Source organism: Carassius gibelio, chromosome B5 (assembly GCF_023724105.1).
Source record: "Carassius gibelio isolate Cgi1373 ecotype wild population from Czech Republic chromosome B5, carGib1.2-hapl.c, whole genome shotgun sequence".
Classification (NCBI taxonomy): Eukaryota; Metazoa; Chordata; class Actinopteri; order Cypriniformes; family Cyprinidae; genus Carassius; species Carassius gibelio.
This window is the reverse complement of record NC_068400.1, coordinates 23,787,526-23,807,216: the sequence shown is the minus strand read 5'-3', so window position 1 is coordinate 23,807,216 and position 19,691 is coordinate 23,787,526. Positions and strand designations below refer to the sequence as shown.

At 38.9% G+C, this 19,691-nt stretch overlaps 1 protein-coding gene across 2 annotated transcripts in view; it reads left to right on the top strand.

The window, feature by feature from the left end:
- Positions 1 to 19,691, top strand: part of pappab (pregnancy-associated plasma protein A, pappalysin 1b) — a 67,180-nt gene that overhangs the window by 34,176 nt on the left and 13,313 nt on the right. The window contains exons 10-19 of one of the 2 annotated variants that reach the window (XM_052555597.1): positions 3,408 to 3,604; positions 7,180 to 7,287; positions 7,813 to 7,948; positions 8,051 to 8,264; positions 8,984 to 9,152; positions 15,756 to 15,939; positions 16,105 to 16,312; positions 18,386 to 18,605; positions 18,992 to 19,139; positions 19,460 to 19,575. In XM_052555597.1, coding sequence (XP_052411557.1) covers positions 3,408 to 3,604; positions 7,180 to 7,287; positions 7,813 to 7,948; positions 8,051 to 8,264; positions 8,984 to 9,152; positions 15,756 to 15,939; positions 16,105 to 16,312; positions 18,386 to 18,605; positions 18,992 to 19,139; positions 19,460 to 19,575 — 1,700 coding nt within the window. The remainder of the gene's footprint in view (positions 1 to 3,407; positions 3,605 to 7,179; positions 7,288 to 7,812; positions 7,949 to 8,050; positions 8,265 to 8,983; positions 9,153 to 15,755; positions 15,940 to 16,104; positions 16,313 to 18,385; positions 18,606 to 18,991; positions 19,140 to 19,459; positions 19,576 to 19,691) is intronic. The other variant, XM_052555598.1, reaches the window with a different exon arrangement.

The following is a 19,691-nucleotide window of genomic DNA, read 5'->3' as shown; positions in this document are numbered from 1 at the left end:
AAGTCCCCTCACAAAAGACTTTACTCTTTGCTGTAGAGCTCTAAGATCTGCCTAATGAGCACTAGCAAACCTTTGTGGCACTTCTTCCTGTTAGCAGTAATGCAACAATCCCCTTTTCTTCTAAACGTGTGGACGGAAAGCTGGAGTAGAGTAAAAAAGACAGCGAGAAGAAAAGGAGGCAGTAAAGAAGAAGAGATAAGAAGGGCTTTTTGAAGTCCGCTGTTGAATGTAGCCAACATTCATCTAGCTGAAGTCTTGTCTGACCTCTAGGACACCTCTGGAAGTCTGAGGTTGCACTAGTACAAGACAGTGCTTAATTGGCAGTTCCGCTTTTTTTTTCTCTTTTTTTCTTTTTTGGAGTAGGTTCAATGAGTTCATCCTTTACTGCATTAAAGGAACAGTTCACACAAAAAATTAAAATTAGTCATTTGCATCGAACATGCTTAAAAAGAAAGTAAAAACAACAAATGTCAAAGTGAAATCATGAATGAATCTTTTTGTAAATGAGGCTTTTTCTAACAGTGCCTTGACAGTGCACACTTTAATTACATTATGTAGTCTATTACAGTGTTACTTCGAAATCAAGATATGTGGAAAAAAAATCCCCTTGTGTGAGTTTTTGTATTATGTTTAGCTTGTATGATATAATAAAGCATTCAAAAAGGTGGCTTTCACAGTAGTACAAATACAAGTGAATAGATCTTTATTGTGAAGAATATTTTAATAATCTAAAGAAACATTCTTCACTGCAAAGAACCTTTAGTGAAATGGAAGGTTTCCACGGATGTTAAAGGTTCTCCATGGAGCCATCAATACCAGTAAAGAATCTTTATTTTTAAGAGTGTAATTAAGCAATATTGCATGAGCAGGTCTGCTGTTTTTATCAGCACAATTATATATTTGGTTCCTAAAAGAATCTGCATTTTTATATATATATATATATATATATATATATATATATATATATATATATATATATATATATATATATATATATATATATATATATATATATATATATATATAAATCAGATGAGTCAATGACTCCTTCAAAATGACACTTACTCTGTTCCTGAAGGAATACAACTACATTAATGACTCAGTGACTCTCTCGTCTCTCATCCCAAATAACTTAATTCCTTAGAATAAGAAATTACTTATCGACCTTTACAAAAGTACCTTCAGTATGATATGAATGTGTGCAGAATGGATGTAATCCAGACATACTAAATTTGTCATGTTCTCATTGTCCTCTGACCTATCTGTGTCAAATTCATCACTTCATTGCCATTCACAGCTCCTCTCCAGTGGCCTCACGGTAACCTGTCCATTGGATGTGCTCTTCAGAATCTCACCAGAAATCACTATAACTATTTAAATCATTTTAATGAACTATTGAAACTATATAGTAGTCAAGGATGCAATTTTGGATGCAGCTGCTGATTTGCCAGAAACTATTGGAAGTTTTAGTTTCCCATTTAAAGAATTGAGCCATTTTCAAGAAATTTTGGAAAACACACTCAAAAAAATCCAAGAAAATATCAAGATCCTATTTCTTTTGCCAATACAGAACACCCCAGAACAACCAGTGCAGTGCTCAAAAATTCATCTTGTGCATTTCACTGAGAAATATAAACTTAGATCTGGAAAAACATGAGGGTGAGAAAATAACAAAATTTTTAGATTTTGGCAGAAACTATCTAAATATTCCTTTAAATAATAGTCACAGACATCCAGCACATTATATTTGCTTTGCTATGTTAGTGTGTGGAGAGCAGGAGCTTTCTGTCACTTTCAACAACGTCTCAGTTTTCGGTTACTTTGCCCAAAACAGCATAACACTTGACTGATATAAAATGTCTTATCTCTGCTTAGTTTTTTTGTGCAACTCACATTTATGTTGAATGAACCCCAAGACAAACCTCTGATCAAGCAGGGCAAAGATCTAAGGCTATGTCAACCCTACGCTTCTTCATATTTTCCAGCTCCCCGTTTTTAATGTGTCACGCGAACTGTACACGGTACCACAGTATTAATAAAACACTTCCTGTGCTTTTTTAGCACAGGAAGTGATGTGACAAGGTGCAGCTTGGATCCTGCTGCCCTTTCTACATAGTAGCTTCCTCTGAATGATGTACTGCGGCTGCTGTGCGCCTGAGGATGCCTATAACTTGACATAGTCTGTCCTTGTTAATATTGTTTTATAGCTTGCCAGGGAAAGAGTGTTTGATTTGATAAGTGCACATCTTGCAAACTTGTTTCCTGACTGCTGTTTGCAATGATTGACACCTCGTAGCTGTTGATTACCAGGATGGCTGAACAGGTGACAGAACGTTGCAATTCAAAACTTGTTCCCTTAGTGTCAGCTAGACGCTTTCAGATTTTGCTGACACCTCAGGGCCTGAGCAAAGACAGGAACGGGACACATCAGTGCCCAAAACAACGAACAAACAACTCAAATCAACATTTTAAATGTCTAGACCTCTTATTAAAGACCTTCATCTGATAATGGTAGTGGGATTTTAATTGACGTGGTTAATTTGCTAGAAATGCGTCTGGGCCGCTGATACATGAAGAACATTCATAAAAGATAATCAGTCTGTCATCATGAATGTTGATTTATGGCTGTCCTTGTTTGAAAGCCAGTAAAAAAGGGCCATGTATTAACACTGTGAAGTAATGCCAAGTAAAACAACGAGTGCTCTAAACAACACTTACTGTATGGCAAACTAAAAAGAATGTTCTGTACTCAGCTAAATTAAGGATCAGCTTTTTTTTCTAATACTAATAAGTAAAATGCCTGACTCCTGTTTTATTTTTTTATTATTCCTATTGCTTAAGTGTAACTTATTTAGCTTCCATTCATATTAGTTTTAAGTTTTTCTCTCTTTTTTTATTTGTCAAATTGAACAGTGGGCTAATTTAAAATATAATTTTAAACTGTTGAAATGCTAACAAGTTATAACAGAAACGGTATTTATTTGCACATCATTTAGACTGTATAAATGTCATTTATTTGGCTTATCAATGAACTGTAATTTATTTAGCACATATTCAAATTAGCTTCAAGTTCCTTTTTGTTTTTTATTTATGTAAACAATTACAGTAAGTGAGCTCATTTCATCATTTACTTACCCACACAATTATTAATTTAACAGATTTTCCCCCCAAGCAAATTATAAATTATAGATATATAATCATCCCTTAATCCAAGACAATATAGATGCATGTGTGTGTGTGTGTGTTGTAGATAATTGCTTTGAGAGCTGCTGAAATCAAGTTCAGGACACGAATAACTGCTAGCAGCTCAAACGGTTTGCTGATCTCAGCATTTGAAATGGGCTTTTGGTGCAGTGGTTCAGTACTACTCTCTCACACAAGTTCATCTCTACCTCTCTCCTCTGAAGATGAGCCCAGCTTATGTTACTTCTACGATGGTGATGGTATGTGCGAGGACTTTGAGCGGGAGGCGAGCGTAAGGGACTGTGGTCTCTATACTCCGAGCGGCTTCCTGGATCAGTGGGCCACCGCGGTGGAGGTGTCCAATGAGGAGAAGATGCACTGTCCAGCGGAGGTGGCTGTTGGATATCCTGCAGTGACAAAGGTGAGCACTTTTCCAAGCGTACCAGCACATCTGCACATACGTCACATAGGATGTGTTGAAGACCCCATGAAAGGTTGATGACACTGAGTATGTACGTGTTATTTTAGTATTATTTTTAAACGATTATAATTTTTGTTGGTTTTATTTGAGTTAAATTTTTAGTCATTTTGTAAGTTCTTTTTTATTATTTTTATATTTCAGGTTTAGTCATTTTTGTGCATTTTCAGCTTTTCTTTTTTTTCAGTTAGTTACCGAGGCGGCAACATTTCACATTTTTTTTAGGTACAAGTGGCTCTTTGACTAAAACACAGACAATTCTCAGATCTAAAATATGATGTTCCTATTGAGGATGAAGTCAGACTGAACTACAGTAGAAGCAGATTGTGTTAAGGAGAGATTTGAGACACTGCTCTAACCCTTCACACATGGAAGTAGTAAAGAACTGGCTCTTTCTGAGGGACGGCTAAAAAAAAAAAATCTGTGTTGTTTTACTCCCGGGATATTTCAACATGATACATTTGTGATTTTACTGTTTTATTGGCCACTTCTCCTCCTCCTCTCCCCGCTCTCGTGATGTTTGTGGAGCGCGAGTCTCTTGCGCCCGAAATCGTGCAAGCTCCTGAATTAATCATGTCACAAAACTATTCCTATCACGCTGTGCGCAACCTAAGGATTTATGGCACTGAGAAATGGCCATTTTTCACAGTTGAGCTTGAACCTCATTGTTGTTTCGAAAATCTGTATTGTGGCTCGTAAGGGGAAATGGTGGCACATAGGTTACGATGACTTTGAATAGCCTTGCCAATACACCTTTGTGTGGTGGACTTTCTCTTTGCAAAGATTTTATATGAATGTAAATCAAGGCCTCGTTCGAGTTGGAAGTGTTTCAGTTGGTGATCAATGTTAGCGGCGTATCGGAATGACTAATTGCTTCTTCTCTTATTGTGTGGCACAGCGGCCGACGGAGTTGCAGGACAGGCTGCGTACAGTAGTGTACTTGACTCAGTGGAGGGGAGGTGGTGGAGTGGAGTCACTGAGGTTACTGTGGCGTGCTGAGAGAGAGCGATAAAGCGCGCGCGAGAGAGGAATCTCATGAGACTAAGCCAGGAGTGCAGAAACGAATATCCTCTCATTCTCTTTTTTTCACCCCATACTCCCTTTCTAAGACTCTTTTAAGCATTACATCAGAATTCTCTAGTTTTGCGGCTAATTTTGTAATGGTTTCATTCAAATTTTATAAGGCATTTAGAGATGAAAAAGATGTTATGAATCCCCCTGCTCCAGTCAGCTCTCTCCCTGCAGAGCTGTCTTAGAGTAGTGAATGAAGTGAACTGCCAGTCTCTTAGTCTAATTCATGTAATATTACATCACCTCTAGATCTGTGAACTGTAAGATGATTCCTCTTCGAGAGACAAATTCATTTCTGTCCAGAAAGATTATGTACATGTGAAATGTAAGAACAACTGCTGAAAAAAAAAGAAAAAAAAGAACTATTACTGGCCAAGAATTTACTGTTATGCATTATACTGCATTGCAAAAGTCAATGTTTATGTGTATGTTGAATTTCTTTCCACAAAAAAAAAATATCCAAATGTGCAATTTACATGAAAATCACAAAAATGTTTATTTTATCATTTTATTTATAGTTAGAATCAATTTCTAAAAACGAATATCCAACTATAATACTAACATAAATACAAACCATAAATCTAAACCATAAAACCATGCTGATTACTTGAAAAAAATAAACATTACTTGAAATACAGAAAAAAAAGAATAAAAAAAATTGTAGCAAGGGTAACTTTTATCATTTTTGTTTAGTTCAACTTGAAATAACTAAAAGTAAAAACTGAAATAAAATAAAATCTATATGGACATTTTAACAATAATAAAAAAACACAAAATAACTAAAACTTAACTCAATAACTAAAACTAAAAGAAAAACAGAATAATAATAACAACAACAAATTCAAAACATTAAAAAAGCTTTATCTCAATCAGTGATGTTTTCGTATAATTTATACCCAAACTATAAAACAATAAACTCAAAGTAACTAATTTTTATTAATGCAAATGAGAACTTAATTAAAGAAAATATCTTATCTTTAGTACCTTTACTTTTGCATTAAATTTGTAGAATTTGAAAAAAAAAAAAACTTGAACTATAGGTTTGAAGCACCTTTAAGCACAAAGTGAATGGATGTTAAATGGAGAGATAAATGTTTGAAGGGGAAATGAGGTCTGCGTAAAGGCCAGACAGTTATTGGCACACCTGTACTGCTGACCGAGCAGAAAATACCCTCTGCATAGCACCCCAAAAACCCTGGGGATGTCTATTGTGCCCAGCACTGCTGCCCTGATCTGCTCCCGCTGCTCTTACACATACACAAACATTGAACACATAATTAGTGTCGTTCACTCTGTGAGGAAGCATGCAGCTCTCCAGTGTCACCTAGCGTTGCAACACTGTCACCCCACAGTTGGGTTCAGGGGGTTCAGTGAGGTTCTCTGTCACATTATTCTACAGTGAAATGAAATACACTCAGTGCAATTCACCGTGAAACAAGGGCGAAGAGTCTAGAAGACTTGGACTTGGAGTTAGCTGTTCAATTAAAATACCACTAAAAAAAGCATTTAGATCAGCATTCATTTAAAACGGTCTATTAGAAAGAGGGTTTTACGTGAAAACTGGGTGGATTTTCCATCTAAATATGGACTTAGAAAAGACTGTGTTTATTTACTTAAAGTATTTTCTTCACTCTGCCCTAAAAAAAAGTCATTTTCAGCTTTTTTGATGATTAAAATGTCCTAAGCTGCCCTTAATGTCAGAAAACCAACTTTTATGATAAACTTTACTCTCACACAGAGAGTCAAATGTCTTCATGGGAGCAATTCTGTAACTCAGCAGTCGCTGGAGTTCAGGCCAGTTTTGGTCTCATTGCGGTTTGCTCTGAAGAGAGTGGTAGGTCAGTTCACCCTGTTCACCCCCATTTCACTGGCTTTAACCTGGCCACTTGTAAGGCTAATTGTGAGCTTCCAGATGGTCTAAATTACATTTTCATAGTGGACTGCAGGCTTGTAGCCTCATCATTACTCTGTTTAAGTGCCTTTGTGTTTAAAGTCCAAAATATGCTTTAAGTAAGATTTCCTTGGTTTTGAAAGAAGTGTCTATTGTCTATCACCAAGGCTGCATTCATTTGAACAACACAGGAAAAACAAAGTAATACTGTGAAATATTATTACAATATGAAAGAACAGTTTTCTGTTGGGATGCATTTTAAAATCTAATTTATTCCTGTGATGCAAAGTCATTACTCCAGTCTTCATTGTCACGTGATCTTTCAGAAATCATTCTGTTATGCATCTGAAGTAGAATTCCTGATTGATTTAACACATCCTGGCTGAATTAATGTAGACGTTTCTTTAAAAAATGGTTAAGAAAAAAACCTGTTTTTAAAGTGAAATGACTGAAACCACACATAAGAGCCAGAGGAAAAAAATGCTCATTTTAGAAGAAAAATTTCAGATGGCACTTAAGAGGCTTTTGCAAATATCTCTTATGTTTGTTTGCTCAGAGCTGTCAGTCGAAGGTGTTTGACCTGTCCCATGGCGTGTCTCAGTACGCTTGGTTTCCCTGTGATGAGTCTCAGCAGCACAGCTGGAATTCACAATATTGGTTGAAGGTAAGAGATGGCTAACCATGCTAATGTCTTTTTTTTCGGGGGGGGGGGGGGGGGGGGGGTTCAGTTGAAAAGTTTGATGTCAAGTAACATCAGGTGCATAAACATGAAGTAGTACACATTCCTGAAACAACATTCTTATAAACTAATTTAAACTGAAACAGCTTTATTACCAATCTACAGGTTTCCAGTAGTGATGAGAAACCTCTGAACTTTAGAGAATTTTCTCATTTGAAATTGGATATATCAATAGCGAATATTCATTTTTCTGGTTGAATACTCTTTGTAAGCACAATTTCTTTAAACTCCAGTAATCACAAATAACTGGTTGAGTCAGGGGAACCACATGTAGAACCTTGAATCTCATTTCCCTCAAAATGTAATAGTAGTTAGGACTAAGATTGGGGTTAAAAATAAGTTTGTTTTTGATCCAGGAGCACATGCTGCTTGGTAAAGTCACAAAAAGCAATGATAGAACTGACTGTGAAGGAGTATGTTTTTGTTTTTGTGTTTGATGTCTCCCAAAAGGCCTATTACGCTCATCCTATGGTGGCTGCGGCGGTCATTATCCACCTGGCTGCTGACGGAACAGCCGACATCGACCAGAGACAACACAACATTACTGTTCAGCTGGTGGACACTAAGGAGCAAACCCACCCACTCGGTCAGTCTCAATCTCCCCAATCTCCAATCTCAATAACATTTCAAACACACCTTTTACTCCAAGCTGTGTGTGGAAGGTGATTTTTGTGCTGGATGGTTGCAGGGGACTGGAGGCTGAGCTGCCGGAACAATCCACTGGTGATTCCTGTGAGTCATGACCTGAGTGTGGCTTTCTACCGGACAAAAGCCATTATAGTGAGCTTCAGCTCTCCTCTGGTGGCCATCTCAGGTGTTGGGCTGCGCTCCTTTCAATATTTTGACCCCATCACTATCAGCGGATGCCAGAGCAATGAAATCTATAACCCCATGGGCCAAAGGTGAGGAAATAAATCTAGCATTGCTATACGTCAGTGCAAAGACTAAACGTTTTGCCAGTCCAATGCGCTTAGATGTGGTCTGTAGATCTGTAATTATACTGTTTAAATTGTTTGTGTGTGTATCATGTTATGATGTCTATTCGTGATAAGTTGATGACACTTTTATTTATTTCACTGTTGCACAATGTTATTAAATGAATCAATTAACTTCACTTTACAAACACATGATGCATAAAAGATGGCAATAAAATGATTAATAATAAAGGACTGTCTTTAAACCAAAACCAATAAAAAGCCTTTTCTTGGTCACGCTATATCCTCACAGTCATCAGCAAAGCTTTTGTTTTTCACCCATTAAACATGATTCACAATTGTTAGTAAGACAACTTCAATTCGAACACATTTATAGTGATATAAATGATTTATTTGGTATGAGAGATTGCATAAATTTGTTTTCCTGTTAAATACCAAAATCGTACAACAGCAGAAAACATATGGGTGGACTACTATAGAGTAAATGCTGATGCATGTTTCGCATTTTGATTTAGATTTGTATTATTTATTGTGTTGTTTTATTATCATCAGTAATTCAAAACCAATGATTCATTTGATTCATTTATTTCCAATGTTGCACAGATTTGCTTTCATAATACTGCAAAATTGTACAGAAGAATTGCATTGACTCTGTCACAATGTAAGTTATTTCTGTAATCCCTCAGTTGCGTTCATTACTCATGTGACGCCATTGAATGTCAGAAGCCAATGGTCAGTAATGCAGAAATGAAGTGCAATAGTCCTGGATACTTTAATGGAGCGCGCTGTACTATCACCTGCAACCGAGGATATACACTGAAGATACACAGAGATGACGATATCATTAAAACACAGGTAATACAGTTTGGTTGATTGCCTTTGAATGTGTATTTGTGGAAGTTACACTGTGTGTGTGTGTGTGTGTGTGTGTGTGTGCTGTACTCTCTGTGTCTTACATTTTTTGCAAGGTATTTTGTCCAGGTCTGATAGAGAAGCACACAACACAAACATACACATGCACACTTGCGCACACACAGCGGTTTATATTACATTAAACAATAATCATTGACTCATGCCCTGACCACATACAGAGAAAGTAGCAGTAAAGATTTATGGCTTACGTTGGGTTTTCTAACCAAACTGTGAGACGGTAAGTGAACGGTCACAATAGCTGGCGCTCAGGCCAGTGGACTTTCTGTTATTGGCTTGATGTTGTTTTTATGTCTTTTTCTTTGCCTGGAACTGCTGGAACGGTCCGTGTGGCTCAAATAAAAGAGAAGCTGTAGGTCTTTCATAATCATTACTCTCACTCTCGCCCTCCCTTCTGACTGGAAGAGTTTTGTTGTTGTTTTTGTAATAGGCTAGAAAACAGTTTGACTGAACAGCAACCTCAGAAGTCATCTGTGATTGATGGAAAGGAAGTTTCCTTTCAGAAATCACTGTCTGGCTAACACGAACATGCCTCTTTTTCCCTTTCAGCATCCTTTTGTGATTTAACATCAGTGGTGTTTGTCTTGCTTTTGGAAATTTCCAAACAGACTTGATCCTTTTGTACAGTTCATTTAAAAAACAATTGTGCCGTATACATATGTATTTTGTCATTAGACATACTGTAGTAGTACTAATAAATGCAATGTCATTTAAAAGTTTAATAATTGTTTTTGTTTTTTTAATGGCTTATTATCGGTTTTCCATTTTAATGTGTTCATTTATTATTTCAGCAACATTACTCCTGTCTTCATTGTCACTGGATCCATCACAAATCATTCTAATATGCTGATTTGGGGCTCAAGAAACATTTTTATATTCGAATCAATGTTAAAAACACTACTTTCTTGTTAGGACATTACAAATTTTGATTCAATGACTTATGGACAGTCCATTGAATGTAATCCATTTTAATTTCAAGCCATTGACTCACGTGTAATTAGGGTGAGACAAGTGTAGAGATACATGTCAAAAAGCTACTCGCTTTACTTGTATTCAGCTTTCAGGATCAGATTCAGGTAGAGTCTGCCAGACCAGATGGAGCTGAACAGTTCACTTGTTAAATGTTTTTGTCCTTTTAATGTCATAAAGTATGAAACAGAACAGTGGCGTCCATTCCCAGGGCTCTGTCTGGTAGCTGTGTCTGCATGCGTACGTGTTTGTGTCTTGCGTATGTGTGCCATGCACATCTGTTAATTGTGCTTGCATTTTCTGGTTCACCGCTGCTTGAATGTGTGAAGAAAGTGTCCGAGTGTTGTCGGTCAGGATGCAATTTGTTCGAGTCTATTTGCCTTCAAAACAGTGGAGCACCATGCTCAGCCGCCACCGCACTCCCCGAGGACTCAGTTTAAGGCACAGCCACGGATCAGCGGCACCGGCCCAGTACACCCTCGCTAAGCAACGAGCAGCGATTACTGCAACCCATTGACCCCGGTCCCCCACACAAAAGGCCAGTGGTGGCAATGGCAATCCTTTATCCCACTCCACCTGGCCAAGGGTCTGGCGCTGCACTAACTCCACAAACCCTTGGCCATCCTTCACCCCACCCATTCACAAAGACCGTTTTGGGCCATTTGCAGCTCTGGTCTTTCAAAAACAACTCTGCTCTGTTTTCCAGCGCTTGTTCTCTTGTGATATTGACAGAAGGAGAACAAGGGGAAGAAAGAAAAGGGAAAATGCAAACGTAAAAACAGAAAAGACGAGAAAGTGCTGTGTGTTCTTTGTAAGCACTTGGGCTCTACTGTATGTTGGGTGGGTTTCTGCCAGCAGCCGCAGTCGACTGAGAAGCTTGGCCTGTGAGTTATTACGCATTTGGAAGGAAAGGCAGCAGACAGTTTTTCTCTGCTTTTGGGAGGGCTAGGCTTATTTAACAGCGGTGCACATTGGGGTCCGGGGTTGGGGGCTTCGGGGGCCATTGGGGAGATGTCTGGTCTGGTTATGTAAGGTAAGAGTGCAGAGTTTACATAAAGATGGCCACGACTGTTACCCAAACTGTAGTAGTGCTACATTTATAGCACAGCAATGTAAATATAAACTGAAATACTGAATTCTGAAACAACATTCCCCTCCTTTTACCATCACTTATCTGTTTAAAATGCACCCACAGTCACACACTGTGTTTAAACCTCTTTGTTTTGTGATATTGTTTAGTATTTGGTGTTGTCTTTAAAACAGGCCCATTTAATGCAATGTTATTATGTACAATCATAATATTTATCAATATTTTAAATGAGCTTGTATTTTTAATTTTTGCATTTTAGTTCAAGTATTAATAATTTTGTTATGTGCTTTTGTCCCTTTTTTTGTTTTATTCTTTAAATGTATCTATTCAACTTGACTTTTGTTTCAGTGTTAGTACTTAAACATTGCAAAAACAATATTTCAGATTTTCAGAAATTTATGTTTCAGTTATTTTTTAAGTAGATTGAATAATATATATTTAAAAAAGAAAATGGGATTGTAAATGGGCATTTGTTTGACAGCTCCAGAGTTTACCCTACAAAAATGTGACCATCTAAAGGTTAAAAAAGAAACTGGCGTGATGGATTTCCAAGTCTCGCTTGCGTGTGAGCAGGAGAGCTGATGACGCAGTGCGAGGGAGCCCTCGTACCTTTACAGAGCGAAAGTGCTGATCCCAGCACAGTCATTACAGCTTATCAGCCATCTCCAGGGAGCTCATAATGTGTGTTCCTAAAGGCTCTAGTCAGAGACAAATTAGCCAGTTCATCATTAACCTGTTACCGTAACATCATGGAGAGGGTGCCAATATGGTCCTATAAAAAAAAAAAAAAACATTAGGAGCTGTAACAGACAGAGATAAATGTGTGTTAATAAGGCTGTGGGCCAAGCCAAGCATCGAGGGTTATAATCTCGCAACCCATCAGGAACGGAAGACAGTTTTGGGAGCAGATAACTACAGCAACAAGCACCACTACATTGTCATGTCTTTGTGTCCGCAGCTTCCTGGCTGCCGGCCGCTTGTTTTTGCCAAGGTGTTATTGAAAGCAGAGCATGTCCTGAAATCACTGTTAGGCAAACAACATTTCAACAGAGCAGAGGGAAGCGGAGAGTTTGGGGTTTGCTTTACCCCCCGTTTCTCCTCTTCTTTTTTCTAGCGCTTATGTTTGTGTGTGTGTGTGTATGTGCCTACGTGTGTGTCGAGCGTGTTTGCTTATGTGTGTTACAATGTATTCGTGCGTGCGCGTGTGAGTGCGCGGAGAGAGAAACACAGGATGGTGCTGGGGTGTAGAAGAAAAGCCAACAGACGCATCTGTGTTGAATTAGGCACAGTAGTCAGTGGTAGTTAAATACTCAGTGGAGGAGGAATCAGCAGCTGTAAAGTTTTAAAAGAAGGAAACTCCGCACGAAGACGCCCCTCTTCCCCCCTCCACAACTTGCCACCCCCCGGTGTGACGGCAGTCCCCTTCCCCTGTGTTCACCAGAAGGAACGACCCGTCATGATATAACTTCCAAGCAGGAGCGGCGTGTGTTTATGTTTTCGTTTGTGCCTGCGGCACGGATTACGTACCGTACAGGTGGGCATTTAAACAGCCCCCTGCATGTGTGTGTTTCTTCTGTTCAACCACAACAGTTTATGTTTTCCTTTTCGTCCCACACAGCCCATGTGACTGTGGTCATTTCTTTTACTGCTCCTGTAATGCAGCCAGTGCCGGCTAATAAACCTCGTGTCTAAGCTGCCATTGAGCTTTGAAATGGCTTTGAGAGAGCCAGGGATGTCGGGGCAGGGAAAGTTAGATGACACTTTTATGTACTTCTGTAGCCTCTCGCAAGTTTTATAAAGAAGCCAGGTATGTGGACTAACACGCTCTTTGGCATTGTTATGACACAGACGGCGGTCTCTCTGACCCTAGGGGGAGATGTTGAGTAGATTGTGACTACTGTTCTGTTCTGGGATTTTATTGAGCCAGTGATATGAGGTCTTTTATTACATTGCGGCCCTCACATGAAGAAGTCAAATAGAGACTTTTTCATAAACAGTTGAGTTACTCTTCATTTTGTTTAGTTTACGTTTAGCTTTTGCTTTACCTAATTTAGTTTTAGCATTTTTGTCTTGTGCTCAGTTTAGCTTTGCTTTGTTGTTGTTTTTGTTGTTTTTACTTTTAGCTTTTGCTTAATTTCTTTTTGTTTGCTACTTTTGTCTTTATTGATTTATGCTCAGTGTAGCTTTTGCTTCACTTTTTTGTCTGTTTTTGTTGTTATTTGTTTTATTTTGTCTTTAATTGTGCTTCATTTTATTGTTTGGATATTTTTGTTGGTTTTATTATTTATTTAAATTTTGCTTCACTGAGTTTATTTTTGATTTACCTAATTTATTTAGCTTAGCTTGTTTTAACACTTTTGATTTTGTCTTTTATTTTTTTGCTTTGTTTTCCTTTTGTTTTGCTTAGTTTAACTTTTGGCTCTACTTAGCTTTTGTTTGCTTTTCTTTGCTTGTTTGGCTCTGCTTACTTTATTGTGGTGCTTACTCTGGTTTTACGTCTCCTGCTTTTTTTCTCCATTATATTTTTTTCATATTTTCACCTCAAATATTCAAGGCTCACACTTCCATGGTGAGCTGTTTTCAATAAGAGCTTCAGCGCAAGAAAAGGAAGAGGGAAAGAAGGGGGCAAAACTGTTTTGTAACTGTGTCTGGATTGCATTTCAAATGCTTCCCGCTGCTTTGCTCAGTTTTAGGTGCTGGTACATTTCCTGAGAGGGTACAGAACATTAGATAAGCTCACCACATTCCAGCCCATTTAAATCTGCAATTTCCAATAAAGAGAAAAGAGATGAGAAAAAAAAAAAAAAAGATGGCCTGGGTCACAGTAAAGCAGCAACAGAAATGCTGTTTGTACATCTTGATGTTTTGTTTTGAGTCTGCAAGTTAAAGAACATTTGCCACGATAATCTGTGCCTTGCCAGCAAAAACTTTTGGCTTCACAAAAATTGTTTCAATAAACATAGCTGACATCTTTTTTTTTTTTTGGAACCAACCAGCTTTCATCACTTGTCATAAACAAAAGGAGAAATCTGTGGAGAAGTGCATGTTTTACTCTGTGCTTCATTAAAACAGTCTGGACTCTAAGCCCACCTACGGCCCGTGTCCAAGCCGCTGGGTATGGTTTATGTTAAACATCACTTTTTACTTAATGCTTAATACCACACACAAAAATTACAACGGTCTCATAACCCACACACCATGTTAGATCACAATCTTTTTTTTTTTTTTGGCTAAGAAAAGTCTTAAATTTGCTGTCGTGCAGTAAAAGCACAAACTTTCTAAGTGGTTAACACATTTGAAGATTCATTGAGGAACTATTAGAAGAATGCAGTGTTGTGCTGCTGGTGACAAATTCATGACTGTTATTCCTGCTTTGTACACAGTACAGTTTGATTCGTTGGTTGTTTGCAGGCACAGTAAGGGATTTGTGTTAATAAAAGCAGTGATTTATGTGTTGAGTCAATAAGAGGTCTTTAAATGTCCCTGCATATTACTCAAGAGACAAGGACAACTAAATAGTCCAAATAAACTATAGGCCGACTAGTCTTCATTGTTGGACTGGATTTTGACCGAGTGAGGAGAGAGAGAAAGAGAGAGTAAGGACTCACTTTTTTACTACTTTTTTATCATGTTCTCATGCACCTTTTGAAATATGCAGTGTCTATTTTGGTTAGAGGAAGGATTCGTACTTTCTATGACCGGGATTGTTCTCATGCTGGAATAAATGAATTTGTTATTTTTGTAATAAATCAACCAAAATTACCTATGGATGTATAACAGGAGCGGGAAATACTGCTATTACTGTAAACATTACCTTAAAAACACCAGCTAGTTCATTATAAATGTTAGTGTTCAGCACCAAGGTTATTGTAATTTACCGTAAGTGTATGACCAATCATGAATTCGTGACAATTTGTAACTGTACTCTCATGTGAAAATGAGGATCTGCTTCGTCAGTCTCATTTTCACGGAACTGGGCTTGGCGCACTTGGACTCGTTCAGGGTTTTCCGAAAGAAAATCAGTTTCAAATCACTAATTAAACACAAGTCACATTATGTCATGGCAGTGATTCAACAGAAAGCTTCGCTGTTTTGTTCTTATGGGGGGTCGGGCACGTGTGTGGTTTGTGCCTCTGCTGTTAGCACAGATGTCTTTGGAGACATCACACAGGTCAAACTCACTCTGTCTTCAGTTCTGAGAGCTTTATATGCTGTACCCGAGCCCTTTATTATCACCCACTCAAACTGCTAGCGTCCAACTGCTTCCTTTCACCAAGAGATACTGGACATAAATACATTTCATTTCATTTAGTTGTATTTTTTGTCTATATAGTGTTCTTGAACCAGTGTATTATTTGATATGGTCTGGTCTGACAGATTTCTGCGGTTGCGGTGAATTGACCTAGAGAAAATAAAATGTTCTTTTCCCATGTTTTGAACTTTTGCTTTTGTTTTTTCCTTCTTAACAGTCTGAATCCACGCTGACCCTCACCTGCGCTGATGGGAAATGGAACAAGCAGGTGACCTGTGAACCTGTGGACTGCGGGCGGCCTGACAAGTACCACGTGCACCCGGCTATCTTTGAGTTCTCTGAAGGAACCACCTACGGCAAGAAGTGCACTTTTCAGTGCCGGGAGCCGGCTCAGTTAATGGGTGGGTAGACCCTGACACATCTTAAAACTAAAAGCCCTTGGGATTGAGAGGTCAGCTCTGTAAATGCCAAATGTGATATTGACAGCAACCTCAAAAAACAATGCACACTGAAGTAGGTTCGCTTCAGATCTGAAGTCAGCTTCTCCTGTTTCTTTGTCTCGGCAGGAAGTAATAACGTGCTGACGTGTATGGAGGATGGCATGTGGTCCTTCCCCGAGGCTCTGTGTGAGCTGCGCTGTCCGGTCCCTCCTCCTGTACCCAATGCTGTGCTGCAGACCAAACGCTGCAATGCCACAGGCCTCAAAGTTGGGTCTTTCTGCAAGTACAAGTGCAAGCCTGGCTACCATGTGCCCCACATAGACAAGCCCAAGAGGTGAGACTCCACTAAACGGACGTAAATGCATAATTATGACTTACATTACTTAACTTTAATGAGTTCCGTGTTCGGAACTGTATCGTCCTCTTGTTTACTGCATTGCAGATTTAGTTAATTATGTTTTGGCAAATGAATACTCAGGGCTGTATCAGTTGTTTGAAAGCTTGGATAATTTTGTAGACATTATTTACCCTGTTGGTCAATTACTCAAGTAGCCACGCGTAGCCAGACATTTGACTATAGTCGTAAATCTGATCCACTTTAAATGTCAAATTTAGATTATTCTGGCCAAAAACAACCCATTTATACAGGAAGCGTCTGTGTTACCGACATGTAACGAAACCAACCACAGTTTGGTTTTAATATATCATTTAACTCAAAATGAACGAAAATGGGACTTTGATCAGAATTTCTGTGCGTTCAAATGTAAATGTAAATCAAATATTTTATGTAATTCAGAAAAGTGCAATATACAGTCTTTTTATATTCTACTTGGGATATCTACTTGGCCTGCGACCTATGTACGACAAGCAGTTTGGAAAATGGATGGATATTTATTTGGTGATAATTTGACTCACCCTGACTCCCAGAAGTTGTGGAAAGGCAGCCAATCAGATTAGAGCTTGTCACTTTGGACAGTGCTTGCCAGTTTTGAGTGCAGTATTCATCAGATGGTCCTTACTATGGGTGGTCCATGAACCTTTTATTCTGAGAACAGCCAATTATTAAAAGCTGTTTTAAGACTGGAATACACTACACAATTTTTCAAATCTGGATTTAAAAACACTAGCCCCCGGTTTCACAGACAAGGCTTAAGCCTATTCCTAGACTAAAGTGCAAGTCTGAGTTGTTTCAACTGAAATAAACTGTCAATGATCTTAAAATATTTAATTGCCTTTGTTTTGTCTCAAGATTTGTCTCAAGTGGTTTAGGCTAAACCCTGTCTGTGAAACTGGTACTAGGTATCATACAGTAAATGACTGAAGATCACAAATACCTGACTTTTAAAGTTATTACAAATACAACACACTCACAAACACACTGGATGTAATCATAGACTGAAGCTAAAAAACCTGGCCCCTTCATTCATTCTATCATTTTCTGTGAAATCTGTCAACTCCAACTACCCAAAATCTGCAGACTGTGACTCTTTCATATTGGAAATCTGGGCAAAACTGGTACAGTGTATTCCAGCCTTCCATGTTTTAAATACTATCTGTTTCTCATTGTCTTAAAGGGATGCTCCATCCCAAAATGAAAATTATTCACTTACCCCCATGTCGTTCAAAAACCGTAAAAGCTTTGTTTATCTTCGGAATACAATTTAAGGTATTTTGGATGAAGACCGGGAGGCTTGAGACTGTCCCATAGCCTGCCAAATAAATAACAGTGTCAAAATCCAGGAAAGTATGAAAAGCATCGTCAGAATAGTCCATCTGCCATCAGTGATTCAATCGTAACATTATGAAGCAACGAGAATCATTTTTGTACATGAAGAAAACAAAAATAATGACTTTATTTAACAATTCCTCTCCTCTGTGTCTCTCAAAATCAGTGTAGTGTCATTTTGGCAATTCTGAGCTGTACGCAGGCGGTGTATACTCTTCTCTGTCAGCCGCGCTGTGCGGATGCGCTGTTTGCTTTCAAACCAAAGCGTAAATACATGTAAAATACGTATCCTTGTGATACAGTAGAGCGTACGCCGCCTGCGTACAGCTCAGAATTGTGAAAATGGCACTATACTGATTTGGAGAGACACAGAGGAGAGGAATTGTTGAATTAAGTCATTATTTTTGTTTTCTTTGTGTACAAAAAGCATTCTCGTCACTTCATAACATTATGGTTGAATCACTGATGGCAGATGGACTATTCTGACGATGCTTTTCATACTTTCCTGGACCTTTACGCTGTTATTTACTTGCCAGTCTATGGGACAGTCTCAAGCCTACCTGTTTTCATCCAAAAGAAGACGATTGAAGCTTTTACGGGTTTGGAACGACATGGGTGTAAGTGATTAATGACAACATTTTGATTTTGCGTTGGAGTAACCCTTTAATGAACGTGTTGCAGGTCAGTGCCTGTGATGTACCACAGGCGTGCGTTTAAGCGGCAGTGTACGGAGGATGGAACCTGGCAGTCGGGTGAGTGTGTGGCAGTCACATGTGAGCCGCCTCCTCCCATTTTCCACGGTACCTACAAGTGCACAAATGGCTTTCAGTTCAACAGCGACTGCTGGATCGACTGCAACAGGGCTAACCACACGGTGAGACAGCACAGCCGCTGCAAGCAGGTCTGTCGTGTTCTCTCTCTCCTCTCCTTGTTTTCTTTTTTCCACCATCGACATCTCGGTCCATCACCTCCCATTACTGCCTACAGCGCTTTCCATTCATCATGCGCACCCTATCACTCACTTTTAAGCATCACGATTGCTCTGCGTCATCCCTCTGGCTATTCATCAGCAGCTTGACTGATAGACTGATCTTGCATTCTACATGTGCTTTGTTTCATTTGTCAGTTAAACAGCTTCTAATGCATAAAATGGACAACTTAACCATAAGGCCATGCCCATCCTTGGCCTCCACCCTTACATTCAACCACATATGTTTTTTTGCCATGTGTTGATGGTTAGTGAGCTTCCTTTATGATGATTAATAGATATGTTGGCCTTTTTTCCAGGGTCCTTCAAACAACGTGATCCGATGCAGAAAGGACGGTAACTGGACCGGTTCTTTCCGTCTTTGTCCCAACCTGACAGGCCAGTGTTCCCTTCCGCAAAATCTCAGCCCGACTATCCATCTCAACTGCAAGGACGGACATGGCATAGGTCTCTGCCTATCTGCTTTTACTTCTTAGGCCCCAAACACACTGCACACACAAGTTTGCACTGCATTCTCAACATTGCCACAAGGGCCGGTGCAACCTACAACAACAGTTTTTCAGTTAGATTTAAAATTCTCTCATAATCAGAGATTTCGTTTAATCCAACTCTGTTGCATTGTATTGAAGAGCTGATTTTTGGTAATAACTCAATTGTGACTAAATATATAGTTAATGTGTCTTGTTTTTGTGGGGCAGAAATTTGCCCTGAAGCAGATGCCAATATATCATTGTCATGAATAACACCCTGTCTGTGATGGCCAACAGGAAAGGAGTGTGAGGTGGCGTGTAGAGATGCTAGCAGCAGTGTGGTCCTCCTGCCCAATAACACGAGCGCTGCAGCTGTGATGAAAGACCACTGGTGGAACCCACCCAAAGTTAAGGTGAGAGCCCAAACATGGGAAGATTTGGGTGGGCTCACTTTACTATCATAAATGGTTTGTGGTCTTAGTTTTATCTCATATTCTAAACTTGTCCATATTTTTGATTAATGTTGCAC